Source organism: Triplophysa rosa, linkage group LG5 (genome assembly GCF_024868665.1).
Source record: "Triplophysa rosa linkage group LG5, Trosa_1v2, whole genome shotgun sequence".
Classification (NCBI taxonomy): Eukaryota; Metazoa; Chordata; class Actinopteri; order Cypriniformes; family Nemacheilidae; genus Triplophysa; species Triplophysa rosa.
Genome location: NC_079894.1, coordinates 7,439,977 through 7,460,599, shown reverse-complemented (window position 1 = coordinate 7,460,599; position 20,623 = coordinate 7,439,977). Strand labels below are relative to the sequence as shown.

The following is a 20,623-nucleotide window of genomic DNA, read 5'->3' as shown; positions in this document are numbered from 1 at the left end:
CACTTGTGAAGTTCTGAAGTGTGCGGTCTGTCCCAGCTCACTGCGTCTCAGGTGTGACCGAATAAAATTCAGCCTTTTACAAGACTGAATGAGCACAGTGATGCAAGAGCTACCGGCCAAAGACTTTTCCCACTTTGCTTTTTTTTCTTCTGCTGTATGATTCCAGGGTAGATGGCTATATCTTGTTCTCCTCACGTTTGATCTTGGCATGAGTCCTCTGTTGTGGAAGCATTCCAGTTAGATCATGACTTTGAGTTTTATGCCCTGAATGAAATTGAGTGTGTTTTCTTATTCTGTAACAATACACAGCCACACATCTCTGCATTAACTTCTCTTTGTTGCCAATGGATGGATAAAAATAAAATAAAGACATGAATGCATTTAAGATAAACCCTTTGAGATTGATTGATTGATTGATTGATTGATTGATGTAAAACTTGTTATTCATTTAACAGCGTCTCGATTACGAGACCAGGAAGGCATACACCTTTAAAGTCGAGGCTTCAAACATTGTTCTTGATCATCGCTTCCTACATCTGGGACCTTTTAAAGACACGGCCACGGTGAAAGTGAACGTTCTGGATGTGGAGGAGCCTCCTGTCTTCAGCCGGCCGTCCTATAGCATGGAGATGTTTGAGGACACACCTGTAGGCATTATCGTAGGAGCTGTTACAGCTGAGGACCTGGATGTTGGCAACAGTCCTATAAGGTATGCAGGCAGCATACTCACCTCTGTATTCACACTTAAATGCATGGGAATATACGCAAGCCCTCTCAGGGAATTCCTTTCAGATATATTTTGTGAGAATGAGTCCAAGTGTACATAGACAACATAAACCAATAACAAACGTGTTCCCGTGGGTTCGGTTTCTGGCTCTCTCTGGCGTCTTGGACCTGGTTTTGTTTTGCATTGCTTTGATTGAATCTACTCTGACAAACTTCTGTTGCAGTTTGCAAGTGTTGACTTTATTTAAAGTGGCACGTTTGCTTTTTTGGGGAGGGGGGTTCATTTAAGTGCCTTTGAAAGTGTAAAAATGTTGAAGTTAAAAGCATGTGAGAGCATGAAAAAACAGAAGTATTCGTAATTCAGTAACTCTTAAGAGAATGCCTTCGGTATTTATTTCACCACAATGAATTTCCCATTACCCATGTGACAAAAATGGGTTTAATTTAGTGTTGCATTCATATGTGTAAGAGCCATCATTTGTCATAACTTTATCTTGTTAAGCCAGTAGACGTGTGTTTAAATATTATGATAAATATGTGAAATTTGAATTTCTCTGAAAACTTTACAAGTGAAGCTCCAATAACATAGTTGTAAATAGTTACATCATGTCGGAAGTGACGCAGTAAAAAGAAAAAGGAAGGATTGGAGCGACACAGAAAGATACCGGAAGAGACTGAATGTTATTCGAGTTCAAAATACGCTCTAATGTAAAGAAGGAAGAAATAATGAAGAAAATAAGAAGGATTGCCTCCACACTATACAAAATATACAGCTGCAGAAAAAAAAATTAAGAGACCATTCTAAATAAATTAATTTAATCAGCATTAGATGTAATTGGTCATTCCAGTCCAGTGTTTGTTAAATTTCAACAAAATCAAACCTCAGGAGTGACAAAGTCATCCAACAGCAATACGAAAGACTGACATTCAATTAAACTTTATTTATATAGCACTTTTCATAATGTGCATTGTTCCAAAGTCGCTTTACAGGAGATAATAAGAAAAACAAACAAAAAAAACCGTTAAAAACACCGCACAGTGCATGGTGATCATATAACAAGCAAGATCATTCTAGGAAATAATATCTAATGAATGCTGTCACGAACTGGCAGAAAGAACCCAATAGCAGGCAGGCAGTGAAGGGGTTAACAGATACCTTTTATTAAATGAACAAAACAAAGGAAAAACCCACGAGGGGGTATCAAACAGAAACTAAACTAAGAAACAAACAGAAAACAAAAGACTTCCCACGAGGGGGCAAAATGAAAACAAGAACAGTAAAACTAAACTTAAAGACACAACCAAACGTCTTAAATAATACAATGAACAAAACTCACAAAACACGAACAGGACCATGGGTAGCAACACCAGCAAGAACACGCGAGACCACAGTACACAACGCACCAAACACAATGACCGAGCACAGGACAAAGAAACATGAGGGTTTAAATAGGGAAGACAAACGAGGGATAACGACATGGGGCAGGTGTGGGTAATTAAACACTCAGGGAAAGATAACGAGGAAACAAGAGGAATGGGGCCAATGACAAGACACTGGAGAGAACGTATATTATTGTCAAACGGACAATAATATGTTTCTCTCCACACATAACCAAAGACTTTGTCATGGCTCTGCTACAGGACCAAGAAAAACATGACTAAGGAAGCAGAGCCATGACAGAATGCAGTCTCCCGGTGGTTTATTTATCATATTATGCATTAAGTGAAAGCTTAACTGAAAAGATGTGTCTTTAATCTAGATTTAAAATCGGAGAGTGTGTCTTACCCTCGAATAGTATCGGGAAGGCTATTCCAGAGTTTAGGTGCTACGTATGAGAAAGCTCTACCACCTTTGGTGGATTTAGTTATTCTAGGTGTTATCAAAAGTCTGGAGTTTTGAGATCTTAGAGAGCGTGATGGGTTGTAGTGTGATAGAAGCTCTGTTATGTAGGTAGGGGCTAAACCGTTTAAGGTTTTATAAGTAATTAAAAGAACTTTAAAGTCAATACGACACTTAATGGGTAACCAGTGAAGGGATGATAACATTGGGGTTATGTGATGGTATTTTATGGACCTGGTTAGTACTCTGGCAGCTGCATTCTGAACTAGCTGTAGTTTGTTTATTGATGATGCAGGACAACCACTAAATAGTGCATTACAGTAGTCAAGTCTTGAGGTCACAAATGCATGAATAAGCGTCTCTGCGTCAGCAACACATTGAATGTTTCGTAATTTGGCAACATTTCTAAGGTGGAAGAAGGCTGTTTTTGTGACATTTGAGATGTGATTTTTAAATGACAGATTGCAGTCTAATATAACGCCTAGGTCTTCTTTAACTGTATTTGTTGGAGTAACAGTACAGCCTTCAATTTGCAGGTTATAATCCGAAATATTCTGTTTACGTGTCTTTTGTCCGATAAGTAATATTTCTGTTTTATCAGAATTTAAAAGAAGGAAATTACTAGTCATCCAATGTTTTATATCTTCGATGCACTATGCCAATTTGGATAGCTGGAAGGAATCACCTGGGGTCTCATTTATAAAACTGTGCATAGGATCCTTACTAAAAGTGTACGTGCGCCCGAAAGCCAAAAATAGCATACGCCAAAAAATATTCTGACTTCTAAAACTGTGCGTACGCACACCTGTAAGCAATATTCGCTTTATGAATCATAGATCACCTGCAAGTGTGCGTACGTGAATCAGCTTCATATCCCGCCCTGTACACGCCCATTTTTACCCATAAATAGTCAATGCAAAGCACCTCATGAATACTGATTTGTATATTAATCAGACTGACATCCAATCCGCTTGTTGAGCCTGATGTCACGCACCATAATGGACGTATATCGTTTCTGGGTCCAACCGCTATCAGATGCCATAGAAAAATAACAAAAAATTATGTAAAACTGCCAAAAAACCCCGATCCCATCCTTTATCTCCGTAAAGAAATCACAAATGGCCACACATGAGATTCACTACGATTTACAAATTAATAATTGTTATAATTATTAATAATAATAATAATTATTATTATAAATAGATTAAAGCCAAAGAAGGGTCTCTGCAGCATTTGTATGTTTACAGCATTTAGACTGATCATTAACACCTCATTAAAATCACATCATTAATTAATGGTATCCTTCACCGATTAAATTTGAAGACATATTTGTAAAAGACGGTTTCATCCCGATTTTGTTATGAATATAGTTAGGACTGATAACGATGACATAAAGAGAAACGATTGTGCGAGAGCTTAATGGTTTTATTTCCAGACTTTGACATTTGATGATCATGCACAGTATTTCAGGAAAATATATTTAGTATTTATTTACACTGTGTTCTGCAGTTATCGTATTTGATGCTGTCCTGTATTCCATGCAGTCGGATCATCTCCTCCTCATGCGCTCATAGTGTGATGGTGAGACAGCGCTGATTAAATATTTAGATTGAATTTTTATTTAAGATTTGAGTTGGATTTTACAGGAAGGTGCATGAAACAATTAGCACTCAATACAAGTGCAAATAACTCTGAGATTTAATCTTTGTCATAATGTGGATCTTTAACAGATACGATGTCTAATTAAATGTGTGTGAGGCATTAACGATTATAATCGTTTTTATCACACTTACTTTCTGCAATCTAAGTTCACTGACTCACCATTTGTGTCTCCCCTTGTCTCCAGAATGTGCGTACGCATGGGTCAGAGTTTGCTTACAGGTGCGCAGATTCTCCCATCAAGTTTGTTTTTAATAGATCACAACCTTTGCGTGGAAAGTGGTATACTGGTGCACGTTTCCAGCCCGTTTTGTGCGTACGCAACATTTATAAATGAGACCCCTGGTCTTGATGAGATATACATAGCTGAGTATCATCTGCATAACAGTGGAAGGTAATTCCATGTTTTCTAATAATGTTTCCAAGGGGCTGCATGTTTATGGAGAATAGCAAGGGTCCTAAAACCGATCCCTGAGGTAATCCATCATTTACTTGCGTTAGATTTGATGATTCCCCATTTAAATGGACAAATTGATATCTGTCTGATGAGTAAGATCTGAACCATTGTAGTGCCTGTCCCTGAATACCGGTATAATTGTGTAAGCGATTTTACAAGAAACATGAAAACTGTGATAAAACTGAGGTAATCACATAAAAAAATATATTTTTAACTTGTTTTCTTTGCAGTATTTGAGGTCTGAAAATACAGAGCATCATTTCTGTTATTTTGACCTGTTTCTCCAGTTTTCATTTTCTGCAAATAGAAACAATATTTTTTGTTTGAAGTTTGGGAGAAATATTGTTAGTAGTTAACAGAATAAAACAAAAATAATCATCTTACCTAAACACATACCTATAAATAGTAAATTCAGAAAAACTGAAATTGGTCTTAGAAATTGTCTCCTATTTTTTTTCTGTGGCTGTATATATACAAAGTCCAAGGAGAGAATTTCAAGGGGGGGTGGAGTTCCAACACAACAGAGGATTTCCATCTTTTTTCCATAAAATGGCCTCCAAAGGCTATGCGCATTTCATACATAAATATAGTGCAATTTTCTTCACCTGTGGTTTAAAAATATAAAACGTGTCACAGTCTATTTTGGCCATTTCCACCATATTATACACATTATGTGAAATACACACATGAACACCAGGCTACAAAAAATGGTATAAAATGTAGTTAAAAGTGCCAGAGTAAACCATTATTTAGACAATCTTAAATTGAGTTGTTTTAATTTAAAAACATATGAATTTGATATGAAAGAGTGATTTGACAGGAGAATCCAGTCTGTGATGTCCAGATCCGTCTGTGTGTGTACACGAGAAGCTCAGTAACAGTTAGTAGAAGAATCACTTTGGGCCTCTCACTGAGGCTTTACTGTACCTCGGGCAAGCGGGTGAGGATTCACCCGGGACGACAGGAGTATAACCCAGATAATGGTCTGCTGCTATTCTTCTGGCTTCACTGATCCACAGGACTGTTTTCACTCATGCTATTCCTGGTCTCTGCAGGTCTCAATACTGGGCCGAAAGGTAGCAGGCATGATGAAAGGTTATTTTTCAGTTGTCAAAATGTTTCCAATTACACATACAGGTTGAAAGGTGTTGTGGCTAGAAGGTAAACAGCTACAGCCGGAAGTGATGCAAAATCTCGCCTTAAAATTACAATTAATTACATTAGCTAACGCCTACACCTACCCCAACCCTAAACCTAACCTTACAATAATAAAAAATGATGCGGTATTGAAGTGCGCATGCCCAGTGGAGGTAGCTGTATCCCTTCTAGCCACAACCATTGAAAGGAAGCAGAATTGAAACATCTTGTTCTAAAAAATGAAATAATGAACCATTAGCCTTGTTCATACATAAAGTGATAGATAGCAAGGAATAGTCCACCCATCCAACCCATAAAACATTTTTCCATAAAACACAACAGAAGATCTCAAAGGATTTCCAAAGCTCTGGCCAGTTGTGTAGGTCACGAGTCATGTCACTTGGTGACCTCTGAATATACTGTAAAATTGCTGTCAGGGTGAATGGGAAAAATGTTTCAGCTAGTGTGTATATAGTCAATTTTGTTTCTGAATTCCTTTTGTGATATTTCCATTTTGGTGTATGGGACATTGTCTGAACTAAAGTAACAACAAAAGGGGCATGCTATAAATTGCATTGTAAGCGTAATACATTGATCTGCAGTTTAGGTGTGCATAATTGCTAATTTACAAAGATTAAAAAACTTACTTATGACCATACGCATGTAACCTATTTCAAATGCAGTAGTGTACATTGTTTTAAACATGTGTTTTTAACTCATAACAAGATCTGTTGTGTTGCTGTTTTCCTGTAGCTCAATTGGTTGAGCATTGTGTTGCGCAAAGGTCATGGGTTCAATATCAAAAAACACAAATTAAAATAAATAAACTAAATAAATAAAAATAAACTGTTTACTGTGTAAATGCAATGTCGTGGAGACGCTGTGTGTTTTCATTGCAGAAGACTTTGTTACGGACTAACGCGAGTTGAGTTTGTTGTGTGTTTTTAGCGCATGTTGTTTCTTTGTGTGATCTGCAAATGCAGACATGCGCGCAACGTGAAAAAAGACAACATAAATCCTAATAATCAGTAATTATGTTCCAACTAGAGGCAACAAATGTCATGTTTATAATGGGGTTTATTGTCTTTGTTGAGTCGCGACGAGACATGGAGTAAGACTGGTTGATCACTAAAGGCAAATCTTTATAGCGTCGTATATAAAAGGTAAAATAGTTAGCTATAGTTTTTAACTATTTAACATAATATATATTTTTAAAAACCTTACCAATCCTTTACATCCTGCTCAAGTCGCGCTGGCAAAGTTTATGTATCGGCTTGATCATCTTCATTTTCCGGATCAGATTCGGGCTCGAATTGATAAGGAAAGTACCGATGACTTTTTTATCACCTGTCAGTACAATTGCTTTGGAACCTGATGTTCCAAATATGGTAAGAGGCGTTACATTTCCGTCACACGCTTGCAGTATTCGACCAATCACTATGCACTGGTTAACTGGCCAATCATAGCACACCTCGCTTTTCAGAGCGATGAGCTTTGTAAAAAATCTGCGCGTTTAAGAGAGGCAGGGCAAAGAGGAGATACAAACATGCACGGTATGTGGAAAAATACAGCATTTTTTTACCTTAAATAGTGTATACACATTGCATTACATCTAAATCAAATGATAATATTCGTTTTGGCCGTGTCATATCACCCCTTTAACTAGAGAGTAAGTTCGACTAAGCACAAGATTCAACTGGGTCAGCACTGGATGACATTTGGATTGAATTATTGACCGAATAGTGCTGATCCAGACTCAAGAATCAAAGTCTGAACCCTTTTGGCTAGATCTGTCATGAACGTGACTCAGTCTTTCACTAGTCACCACTTATAAAGTAAATAGCAACCCAGCTGTCAAGCTAGATTTTCAAGTCAATTTTCATTTTCACAGTCTTTATGGATTCAGAATAGTTTGACTATACTGTAGCACGAATGTCATATGGAATATTTGTATTATACAATGGTGTGTTTATATGAAAGAAATGTGGATAAACATCTTTGATATTACAGACATTAATATTCAATAAATCAATAAATTATATTATTTTAACATATAATATTACAATTTTACATCACAACAGGTAAGGGCTTTTCACACTGTGCTTAACCCTGGGTTATCTTCATTCTAAACCCCGCTTTTAACCCTGGGTAAACGAATACTTCACACTTGTAATTTTGAAGCGGGGTTATCCCCACATTTTACCCGGGGTTATGAAAAACTTTGAGTTTTTTATTTATTTGAGTAAGTAACGTCTAAGGAGGCTTAAAACAGCCCAAAAGGATTTGCGAGGCATAATTTTTCCCCCGGATGAGGAACAACAAGGTATTCGGTTATTTAAAGGGACCACACACTATTTTTATTCAGTCAGTTTGACGCTGCAGTATTTATCCAATCATGACTGTTGACACCGCAAATATGCAAATAAGAATGTTAACCCAGAGTTTAGTGATGTACAGTGTGAAACATCAGGTTAGGAATACCCAGGGTAATCTCTTAACCCCTGGTAAATTATAAGCAGTGTGAAACGTGAAACAGATAACCCAGGATTCTGTTTACCCGGGGTTTAGAATAACCCGGGGTTAACAATTTCAAGTGTGAAAAGCCCTATATAGTTCTGGCTCTAGATGCTTATTCATCAATAACAAAAACACTTATGATTATGACTAACTCTCCCCACTTAGAACGTTTCATGTCTATTATTTCTCACAGAAATGATTGCAGAATGATCATATGTATCACAGAACCCATAGCTGATGGTTAGTTTTGTATAGAAAATTTGTGTTTTCATTACTGATCTGTCACAATTACACGACCATAGAACAGCCTCTATCCTTCTTGCTCGAAACACTCAAAACCCAGTAGCTTTACCATACCTCCCCTGTTTTCTTTGGTGTGTTGATCTGTAGGTATTCTATTGAGTGGAGAACGCACTCTATAAACCACTTTGACATTGATCCAAATGAAGGTACTCTATCCGTCAATGAAGCTCTGGACAGAGAAAGAAACGATGAACACAACGTCACTGTTGTAGCAACAAAAGTTAGTAAGTATGATTTCAAAGTTTCATTCACATACAGATACAGCGTGACATGTGTGGACATGCATAGAAGTATCCTCGTATCTCCATATTTCATTATTTTTATTTCTTGCCATAACTCCTGATTATTAGTCACTCTTTATGATTATCACTGGGTTTTTTCCAAATATCTAACAAATAAAAAGTATTAAAAAGTGCTTGTCAACAACACAGTATGCAATCATTTAAAAAGTACTTTCTTTTTCCATTTCTAGAAAACCATCTAATTTAGACATATGATGTTTCGGAATGGCAGCGACGATATGCATATTATGGGAAAACCAGGCTGAAGTCTCACAATCTGAATTATGAGATAATGAGAATCAAAGTTTCATTTCAACTAAATTTCATTATGATTTCAATGTTTGTCTTGGTTTACTTAGTCAATATTAAAATATCAATGTGATATCTTCACAGAATGTTTTTACATTATGTAGGATGATTTTTATGTACAGTAAATCACAAAAAAAGACTTGCTGGGTAAAACACACCCAGGAACACATCCCCATCTAGTGGACATTAATGGAAATACAGCAGTGCATCACTCAATAAAATGGAAAAAACATGCTGAATAATACCTATTAACAACAACCGTTTTTTAAGATTTGAATTTGATAGACATTTTACAAGCTTTTTAGTTGACGTAGCTATAATAGATTCCACAAAATGACTTGTTATATAATGAGAGCCACTTCACCGGCTGTATTAGATTCCAGAGGCTTATATTAGATACCTTTATTTCCTTTTCCAACTGACATGTTGCCACTGATCCACTGACTGTGAATCATGGACAGTATCCCGATTGATCTTTCAGACAACCCTCTGCTGTCCAGCAAAGTTACTGTCACAATCAAGGTGTTGGATGTCAATGAGTTTCCTCCAGAACTTGCTTTGGAATACGAGACATTTGTCTGTGAAAATGCAAAAGTAGGCCAGGTAAGTGTGCATGTGAGCTGCTGGACCTGTTGGACCTGGAGTGAATTAATGTAAGAGTGAGCTGTACCTTGATCTTCTTCTTTCATGCTTATAAAGAGCCACTCCCAGTGAAACGCTGCATGTCAGTGTCTCATGGCTAACTAGCAGAAAACAAAAGAAGAATTATGAAAACATTGTTATTTTTGCTCACCTGTTTGGTCACCGTAGAGCAAAAAAATAGACATCATTTAGTGGAAATGTATTTGTGCTAATTTATTGTACATTTTAAAATCCACTAAGCGGATGAAGCGCTGATTTCTTTAAAAACTGGCAACAATTGTCTCTGCGCTGCGTTTCATGCTGTCATTCACTCAGCAGACACGCGCTTTAGTCATCAGAGCTCTAAAGAGCTGATGCAAGCAACCTCAAATGATTCCTCTGAGGCCCGATGAGTCGAGCGCGTCTGCTCTGTCAGTCTTACAGCCTGTTTCTGTCTTCTGAACATTATAAATGCTTTCATGAAATCTCTTCTCGGGCGTGTTTTTTCAGGCTGTTTATTCAGATCACTGGCTTGTCATTATCTGTTCTCTAGGTGATTCAGATCATCAGCGCCACAGACAGAGATGTGCCCGCCGTAAAACACAGGTTCTACTTTAAATCCCCTTCGCACATCAGAACCAGAAACTTCACCATCAGGGACTATGGAAGTAAGTTGGAAAGCACATGACTCATCACTTAGCCACACATATTCACAGTAAATATATTGTATTATGGTGTTAAATTACCCTGAGTGTTCCATTTTAAGGTAGGCCTAAATAATGCATTTTGGAGGTTAAAGTAGGCTATATATTTATAGGGAGAGTTAAAGCTGCCATCCACAGCATAATGTCAAATGTTAGTGATTTTCAAAACAAATAAGAAGTGTGCTATTAGTATACTTCTAATAAACTAAACATAAGAAAAGTATAATTTCACTCTACTTTTTATTCACTTCTCGGAAATATAGTATAATATATTAATGCTTATGTATACTTACAGAAAAGTATAGTATTTGCCGTACACTCAATATGTTGATGATGGAGATCTGATCAAATCTGATGAGTATAATGAAGTATTCTAAGGATAGTTTTCTAGTAGTTGTGTTTAATCTTTTAACGGAGTAAATACTTTCATATAGTTTTATACTGTTTTTTAAACTGACTGTAAAGTGTCAATATAATACAGTATATAATATACTGCACGTAGCATATAAATACTAAACAATAGTACCACGCCAAGTATAGTGTTACGTTCACATAAAGAAAACAAAAGTATACTTTGAGTATAAAAACTACTAAATTGTTAATTTACAGAATGTATACTTTAAAGTGTACTCTCATAAACTAAAATTGAACTAAACCATCAGTTTACTCAGCACTTACATTGCACTGTATTATACATTTGAACATTGAACACAAGTAAAAAGTGCCGATTTAGTGCTTAGTATTATTGAAATACTTCAAGTACATTGATGTCTGCATACTTATAAAGTATACTTAAAATATACTTGAACTTTACTTAAGAATATGTAATGAAATTAACTTCAAGTATACTTGTTTTGTAAGGGAACATAAATGAATCGCTAGTAATCATCGACAGTGTGTTAGCTGCCATGTGACAGTACAGTGTTTTTATTATTTTTAGCATAGATTATCAATACATAAATCATTGTTTGTGACATATTTACTTACTGAATGCATACTCTTGTTCTGTACATTGCTTACTATCGGCATTAGTTTGGGGTGGGACCACCATCAATTCAATTTACACTTATTTATATAGCGCTTTTTATTAATGCATGCCTTTTCAAAACTTTACAGAAAGTACCATAATAAACTGTTTTAGGTTAGACTGCAATGGTAGATGGGGTGCTAAGAATGTGTAGGGAAAATACAACCATTATTTTTGCAATTAAGCTCGATGACAGTCAGTTTTTCAGTTATGATCTTGCCTTCAGTTGAACTCCACAGCAACAGCTGATGAATGTACTTAACAGCTGTGGTGTTGTTCTAAAAGCTAAGTCAATATATAGCTTCTATGCCCCACTTTATAAGAACATTACAGTTGCCACTGTGAGGACAGGATCTGTCTGTAATAACTAAATGAGTGCTGTGCCGTGGATAGCGTTCGCGTCCCAGAGTTGCACATCTCTGCCTGATCCATTTGTACAGACGCCTGCAGCCTCTCTAACTCGCTCCCAAACTCGGTCCCTTGCGTTCTCAGCACATGAATATCATCAACCGTGATTCACATAGACAGGGTCACTCAGGGCTACGCAGCCATACAGGCACAAGGTGTGCTTTAATGGCTGCTACCTTGTCAAGAGAAATCCCCTGTTTTGCTCAGGCGTAACAAACCTCAGATGACGGGGTCATTCGACCTTCCAGACGAGAACAAGCCCATTTTGACACATCGACGAACGCTAAGCAAAGGCCACAGCGAAAGACCACCACGCGCCTGCCCGCCATGTTTTCAAGTGTTTTTATAGTGGAGGAATCAAAATGGGTGGTCCTGCTTGCCTTAGACGGAACAAGGAGGATTTTATTAAATGTATAGTTTAATGTATAGTATAAAACTGCAAATTATAGTCCATGGAAGAAATGCTCTTAGAAACACTTTCTGAAAACCTCCAGTGTTTTGCAACCTAGCTTTGTTTGGAAACCAGCTGCGTCTGAATCTCCTCTCAGAGAGGTGTGCCATGCTTTTCCCCAGAGTAACTCAATCTGTTATCCCCTTAACCAGAACCACTTTTCTGTACGTATTTCTACTTCAAAGCCATGCACTTCTCTTCTTAATTCTGGAATAAAGCCAGTTTTTGGAATGCATAATATTCTGGAACGGAGAAATGCAGGCATGCCAAGTTATGATCTATGACAACCTGTGTGTGATTATCAGTCATTCCCGTTGCATTAAGTACAATAAAACAGCCTCCACTGTATCTGCAAATATCACAGGCGCTTTTATGGTCTCATTTCAGATAACACAGCTGGAGTGGTGACAAGACGAGGGGGGTTTCGGAGAATGCAACAAAACGCGTACCTGGTGCCGGTAGTGGTGGAGGACGGCGGCTACCCGATCCGAAGCAGCACGGGCACGGTGCTGGTGCGGGTGTGTACCTGCGACACAGACGGCTCGATGCTTTCCTGCAGTGCGGAAGCGGTCTTCTTTCCCATGGGACTCAGTACTGGAGCGGTGATGGCCATACTGCTGTGCATTGTCATTCTGCTGGGTGAGCGAGATGCTGTGTGCCACACATACTGTGTCCTTATAACCAGACATACGGTGCAATTCATGTGGACTTTAAAAAAGATGATAAGAAAAATAAGACAAAAAAGGGTGGGGTTACTATTGACTTCATATTTGTCGGTGGTACATTTATTTAATGTTTGTTTAATATTTAACGTTTTAACCTGATAAATTGATTTGTTTTTAATTAACTGCATTTAAATGCAAATTATAGATATACTGTATGATGGTGGTAGTACAGGACAAAAATAATACTGCAAGCCAAATTTATAACAGGACAGGACAAGTGGGCAATAAAACACAGCATGTTGTCCTAGTGTTATAATGTACAAATATAGATATATGTGGTTTGGAGAAAAGAGCGTCAATGGTTGGTTGGGAATGTCAAAAACTGCCAGGCAAAATTTAATAATACTAGAGAAAATCAACTCAGGCAGAAAATGATGATTTTTATACTGCAGCCACTTGGGGGCGCAAAAGCAAAATGAATGATCAGAATAAATATTCAGTTTGTTCCCTTATATTCTTCAAGACTGGAATATAAAAGCATGATAATTGTTTTCCCTAATAACAGATGCAGGTTTATTAAGTACATTTTTCACACTGTTTCTTTTATTTAAGCGTACATTTTTAGGTCTAATCTTTAGTTATTGTAGCTGTGCCTCTCTCTCATTCTTTGAGTGGAGCGGGGCGAGCGAGCTCCACTGCCTCTGAGGTTGGAGATGAAAGCTCTGAAAAACAACCTCCCCTCGTCTCGCACGAGCGAGGCACCAGGATGGTGACAGGCAGCATGTCAGAACTGCATTACGGCTGCCCTCGGGCTGCCCTCCTCTTTAGTTCCAGTTTGAAAACCCATGTCAGAAGAAAAAAGAAAATCAGCTAATCGCTCTAAAACACACGACTGACCCTTTTCAAAAGCCTTCTATTGTTTAAGGGTCGCGTGTGCATGTACTTTACGTCAATGTGCATTTTGCCGAAACCCAGGTTATTGAAAGCACTTTTTTCTACTGTCTTGCAGTCATGGTGATGCTCTATATAGGTGTAAGAAGACACAAAAAGAAGGACACCCTGATGTCGTCCAAAGAGGACGTACGGGACAATGTGATCCACTATGATGACGAGGGCGGTGGTGAAGAAGATACTCAAGCCTTTGACATCGGGACGCTGCGCAATCCCAAAGGCATTGACGAGGCTGCGCAGTCGCGAAAAATAAGATCGGATGATCAGTGTGGCGTGCCCGTGTCGACAGAAGAGGACGAGGACATCAGAGCCTACATCCATCATTGTCTCCATGAGGACCACATCAGTAACTCAGAACCTCCTTATGACTCTCTTGTTACATATGCCTATGAGGGAGAGGGCTCGGTGGCCGAATCCCTCAGTTCCATCGAGTCCTGGGTGCTTGATTCCAAAGAGGATTACAGAAGCTGGGGTCCTCGTTTCAAAACACTGGCCGGGATATTCAAAGAGCATGAGTCTAAAGCCACAGAGAACTCAGAAACTAGACCACACACTGAGGAGAGACTCGACTGATGGCTTTTTTAAGAGAGCTGTGTGAAAAACCGTGTTTATTTATTCCGGGCATGTCGCTTAAAGGGATAGTTCACTAAAAAAACAATTCTGTCATTTATTCACCTTTTATTCACCTTTGTGTCGTTAAGAACTTGTATACAAAAGAAGATATTTTGAGAAATTTCTCAGTGGTTTAGTGTATACACAATGGAAGTCAATGGGGGGCCAGTGTTGTCTGGTTACTTAAAATATCTTCTCTTGTGTTCTGCAGGAGAAAGAAAGTCTTACAGGTTTGGAATGACATGAGGGTCAGTAAATGATTTTTTGGGTGAACTGTCCCTTTAAATAGAGAAGAATTCTGTGGTAAGGTTGGCTATGTGCCTTTCCTATACCTCATGCATAATTTACACTCTTCTGTTCATTATTTGGAAGAAAATGTAAAACAGATCTGTGCATTTTAAAGTTGGTTTTATAAATCTCCAAGTAAATGAACCAAAAATCCTTTTTCTAGGATTCTGAGATACCCCTTTGATATGAAAAGTGCCTCATGAACTGCTTTTATTTTCTCTTTCTGTCATGGTTATTCACTTTGATCCAAGTAAAGTCTGGAGCCAAACTGTAAGCCGTTGGCTACAAAAGTGGACCAGAAAGAGATATATTGATAAACATTACATTTTAAAAAACTCTCCACCCCGCAAACCCTCTTTCCAGACATTTTAACTAGCATTTAGCAGAAATACTGTGAGGATGATGAGCGTTGCATCACAGTTTTACAGATGTCCATGAACACTGTTTTGATCATACCGATGGAGTCCTTATATCTCCAGCCTTGTATTGCGGTTCTCTTACAGTACACTTGATATTCACAGGCTCTGTGTCCCTGTTGTCTTCCTGTCTAACAGTTTTTCTAACACTCTGACTTCACCCTTCAGCAATTCATCAGAGCTTTGGTTTATACTACAGCATTTTTTATTCACGTGATTCATCTAAAAATGTTCATTTTTACCCATTTTGTATCAGAGTTTCCTTGACGGAATTTGTCCAAACCTAAAAAAAGAGAATGTGAAACACTGTTGATTATGTCATATAAACTTGTGTATAAGAAACTGAAATGGAGACTTGGGACAATAAAGTTATGTTTGTGATAAATGCTCTTCTTACCTATAGATTCTACAACCTCCAACCTAGATTGTGATTTTAATGGATAGCATTAACTTTTTCCATACTTAAAGAAGAATTTGTACCTTATATTTGTATTGACGGGTCTAGGTGTTATGATGTTTGAATCACACATTTATTCATTTCTTATATGTGTGTATAATAGATTAAATTGAAGGCATTATTTATATCTTACATGAGTAGAGCAAGAAAAACAGCAAAGGAAATGACTTTTTTCTTCTGGCTGTATATATGAGCTCTCACGATTTCTGGCTCTCTTCTCTTACAATCAACTGGTTGATCACATAAGGCTATTCTTCCTAATCATGTTACACTTTTTCCATTTCTTCCCTTTTTATCACCAGTCTATTTTTGTGCTCTCGCAATTGAAAGGACATCATGTTCTACTAGTGTTGAAAAAGATGGCTTACCTTCAGTGTTAGAACCCAATAACGCGCGTAGAAATGTCAAGCACGTTCTAAATGTCAAGTTCCAAGTCTTATCGCAATGAGACAGATAGGTTTGAACTTTAATTGTGTTGTACAAGTTATCTTAATTCAACAGAGCTGGCATGAATTTAGCCTTTGACAGTTCTTCTTCTAGGAACGCCATGAGTAGATGTCCTGTATCAACATCTTGTTGAATTGCTCCTCTGCCAAGGTATTGATTATTATAACTGTTGTGAAGTTGATTTAGGAAGATATAGTTTTCCAGCACAAATTTATGAAAACAAATCCAAAAAGTCTCACTACTCAATTATTGTGGCCAAAATAATCAATAACACAATATATAATGCTCTATTGCTATTACCACAATATAAGATGCTATAAATCAAATTCATTTGTGTAGGGAGAGAGAGAAAGAGAGAGAGTCCATTGTGATTCTTTGGGCAAAGTGTTATAGTGATGAAAAAAATAAAAGTCTGTCATCATTTACTCACCCTCTTGTCATTTAAAACCGGTATGACATGGTTTATTCTGGAGTTGCAAAATAGTCTTAAGATATTTTGAAGAACCGAACATCGGCAGTGCCTATTGACCTTTTGACTTCGATTGTATAGACACAAAACCAATGGAAGCCAGTGGGTTGCACTGTTGTTCGGTTACCAACATTTTTCAAAATATCTTCTTTTGTGATAGCAGAAGAAAGTCATACAGGTTTGAAATGACAAGAGGGTGAGTGAATGATGACAAAATTTTCATTTTTGGGTGAATTATTACTTTAAACAGGTGCAAAACCACCACCTACTTACTATATGTTGAAGTTTCAAGCAGATAGTGTTGTTTAGTTGTGTTGAGTATTTACACAATATCACGGTTATTAATATCACAGTTATTGTCAATACCAATATATCATGACTAAATCAGATAAATCAGAATACTAAAACAGCAACTTTATGCCCTAGTTGAATACATAAACAATTAAAGGCCATCTGTTAAACAGGAGTAAACAACTATTTCAGGTTCAGCGTTGTCTTTTTTTATCAGTAGTACATTAGTATAATGAAATCCTAAACTATAGTCGAGGTTGGTTAAGTAATAAATAGGTCATGTTAATAAAAATTAGAGACATTTTTCTTACATCACGTGGGTGTTTTTGAGATTATTTCCTTCCCTTCTTCATAACAAGGCCTCCAATTCCCTTTCCTGCACTACAGGGTGCATTGTTTTTGCGAAATGAATTCTAAAGGAAACGATAGTCTCTCCTGAATCACCATAGCAATTCATTGCTCTAAATATGTCACTAAAACGTTTCTTTGCCAACCATCCGGGATCCAGAGGTATGAGCCAATCTTACAAACCCCGCTCTCTCTTGCTCTCAGAGAAAAAAGGTGGCCTGAAAGCGTTCTCTGCATTCTGACAAATCGTGATGCCTGTGTGAAATAGTTTTTAAATATAACGCTGCTAATAAACAGCATCTTTATTTGGTCTAACAAGAGGCTATCAAAAAAGGATGACAAGCACTGTCCCAAATATCACACCAAAAGCTGCGTATTGAGATTTTTGACACTTTTAATGCTGCTGATAATGTAGAAGCAGTGTATGCAGAAGCTGTAAGACATTTTGATGCAATATGAATGATTTAAGATGACACCATAGCATGTGTGAATGGCACACAATTAAAACATGTCAGGGTATTTTGAAAACTGTGGGCAAGGTGGAGTGGTGTTGATTGAGCGCTCAAACCACTGCCACCTTCATCCATACTGTACATCCGAAAGAGGATACCTGTGAATAACACAACAGGTGAAGAAGCCCTCAAAGTCTCAAACACATTCTTAAAAAGTAAGTTCTTAACAATTTGCCATCAGGTGTTTGTAGGAGGAATATATTAAGTTGCTGGCATTTATCTTGAGAAGAAGTAATCTGTCTTAACCTAACAAAACATGGCTGTTTGGTAGTTTTGAAAAGCAGCCCATATGAGATATCTTTAGTGTATTTTGCTTAAAGGACCGGTGTGTAATTTTTTGGAGGATCTATTGACAGAAATGCAATATAATATAAATAACTATGTCTTCAGAGGTGTATAAAGACCTTACATAATGAAGCGTTATGTTTTTCTTACCTTTGAATCAGCTATTTCCACATACCCCGCAGGTCCCCTTACATGGAATTCACCCTGTTGTTTCTACAGGAGCTCAAAACGGACATAAATACATAAACAAACCACTCCACTGAGACTGCACTGCTATCGGTCACAGAAGCACTCCGGCTAGCCAAGGCGGAATCTAAATCCTCAGTCCTGATTCTGCTAGACTTATTTGCAGCGTTCGACACTGTCAATCACCAGATACTGCTAGCAACCCTGTCATCTCTAAGAATCTCAGGCACTCCTCTCCGCTGGTTCAAATCCTACCTCTCCGGCAGATCCTTCAGGGTGTCATGGAGGGGCTCGCTGTCCACCGCTCACCACATGATCACTGGGGTCCCTCAGGGATCAGTGCTTGGACCGCTGCTTTTTCCATCTACACGACATCCTTGGGACCAATCATACGGGCACACGGCTTCCCCAATCACTGTTATGCTGACGACACCCAGATTTACATCTCATTTCACCCAGACGATACCTCTGTAGCAGCTCGCATTACAGCAGGCCTAGAAGACATCTCAACTTGGATGAAAGAGCATCACCTCCAGCTGCACCCTACCAAGACAGAACTACTCTTATTTCCAGGAAAAGTGCAACACGATCGCACCATCCAACTTGGCAATACCACAATCACTCCTTCCAAAACAGCCAGGAACCTCGGAGTCATATTTGATGAACAGCTGTCCTTCAATGATCACATTGCAAAGACAACGCGGTCATGCCGATATGCCTTATTCAACATTAGACCCTATCTCACTGAGCATGCGGCACAACTCCTTGTCCAGGCCCTGGTAATCTCAAGGTTGGACTACTGCAATGCTCTCCTTAAAGGTCTTCCTGCAAAGGCTATCAAGCCACATCAGCTGGTTCAGAATACAGCAGCACGCCTCGTCTTCCAACAGCCCAAAAGGGCTCACGTGACACCCCTTTTAATCTCTCTCCACTAGCTACCAGTTGAAGCCTGTAGCAGATTCAAGTCACTAATGCTTGCCTACAGGACTATCACTGGATCTGCACCGGCATACTTTCACACCCTCGTACACTCCTACACCCCATCAAGAACCCTACGTTCAGCAAACGAGCGGCGTCTTGTATTGCCTTCTCAAAAGGGCAATAAATCGCTTTTCCGCTCATACTCCTTCACAACTCCTTCCTGGTGGAACATTCTTCCTAACTCAGTACGGTCAACCACATCTCTCACAACATTCAAAAAACTACTTAAAACCCATCTCTTCTGTGAATACTTGACAGACAAAAAAAAACTCTTTCTCTCAACAGGTATTGTTCTGGCTTTTGTTGAAACTAGTAACTTTGTATTAGCACCTACTGTATTACTGCTCCTGTATGACATATCGCTTATTGCTCCCTGAACTCTCTATAAGTCGCTTTGGATAAAAGCGTCTGCTAAATGAATAAATGTAAATACGTCATCTCCTTCGGTAAAGAAGTGAAAACGTGATGACATGTTTATCCTGTGTCAGCCACCGTAATATGCTTCAAAAGGGAGTGGTGAGCGGTGGAGAGAGCCATAGATTGCAGTTCGCAACCTTACCACTAGATGCTGCTAAATTTCGCTGACTGGTCCTTTAAGTCCCCGAGTCTCAGATATTGATCCTAAGAAAAGTCCCAGAAATCTCATAAATGTCTCCATTAGAGTTTCAGATAAGATCTCAAAAATGTCACAAACATTTGCCACATCTGCAATCAAAAGTCAATGTTATTGGAGATTTCAATATGAATTCAATATGAAATCCAAATTACTATTCATTTTACAGCAAGACAATGTTTTAACAATTGTCTTAATTGTTTCTATTTTCCTAAGAAATTTTGGGAGCTTTAATTTAACACTTAAATTAAACAAAACTGAGAACTCCATCAAACCCTGAGCTATGAAAGAGCAACCTCATGTAATATTTTCCTATGGGAGACGTTTGTATATTTTTATACAAAATAATTTATACGTTTATGCTCCTTTGTCGGGAAGTGAAAAGCTTTTCTCTCTCTCCTGCTGAGCAAGTGTTATTTCGCCCTGATAAAAAGAACCAATGAGAGCGAGCAGATAGGCGGCTTTGTTTGAAGCCTCTGTTCCTTACTGAAATTAATATTGATTCTTGTATCAAAGTGCAACAGTTTCATTTAAGTGATGGAAGGATAATACTCCATCTCCACCTACTTGATGCCAAGCACTGCGTGATTCATCCTCTCTTAGCCCGAGTTAAGTCATTGACAGTAAAATGAATTTCTTAGTAATTGGATGGGCACAGTTTT

The 20,623-nt window shown here is 38.1% G+C and overlaps 1 protein-coding gene and 1 long non-coding RNA gene across 3 annotated transcripts in view; one reads left to right on the top strand and one right to left on the bottom strand.

The window, feature by feature from the left end:
- The window catches only part of cdh12a (cadherin 12, type 2a (N-cadherin 2)), an 81,536-nt gene extending 65,792 nt beyond the window's left edge, over positions 1 to 15,744 (top strand). For both annotated transcript variants that reach the window (XM_057333379.1, XM_057333378.1), the window contains exons 7-12: positions 456 to 709; positions 8,727 to 8,863; positions 9,711 to 9,832; positions 10,404 to 10,518; positions 12,828 to 13,079; positions 14,115 to 15,744. In XM_057333379.1, the coding sequence (XP_057189362.1) occupies positions 456 to 709; positions 8,727 to 8,863; positions 9,711 to 9,832; positions 10,404 to 10,518; positions 12,828 to 13,079; positions 14,115 to 14,629 (1,395 nt within the window). In that variant the 3' untranslated portion in view covers positions 14,630 to 15,744. The remainder of the gene's footprint in view (positions 1 to 455; positions 710 to 8,726; positions 8,864 to 9,710; positions 9,833 to 10,403; positions 10,519 to 12,827; positions 13,080 to 14,114) is intronic.
- Positions 9,699 to 12,990, bottom strand: LOC130554008 (uncharacterized). The gene is made up of 3 exons (XR_008962939.1): positions 12,890 to 12,990; positions 9,900 to 9,972; positions 9,699 to 9,807 (listed from the first exon to the last, which is right to left on the bottom strand). It is a non-coding gene; the product is annotated as an uncharacterized LOC130554008 (long non-coding RNA).
- Positions 15,745 to 20,623: the final 4,879 nt, after the last annotated feature.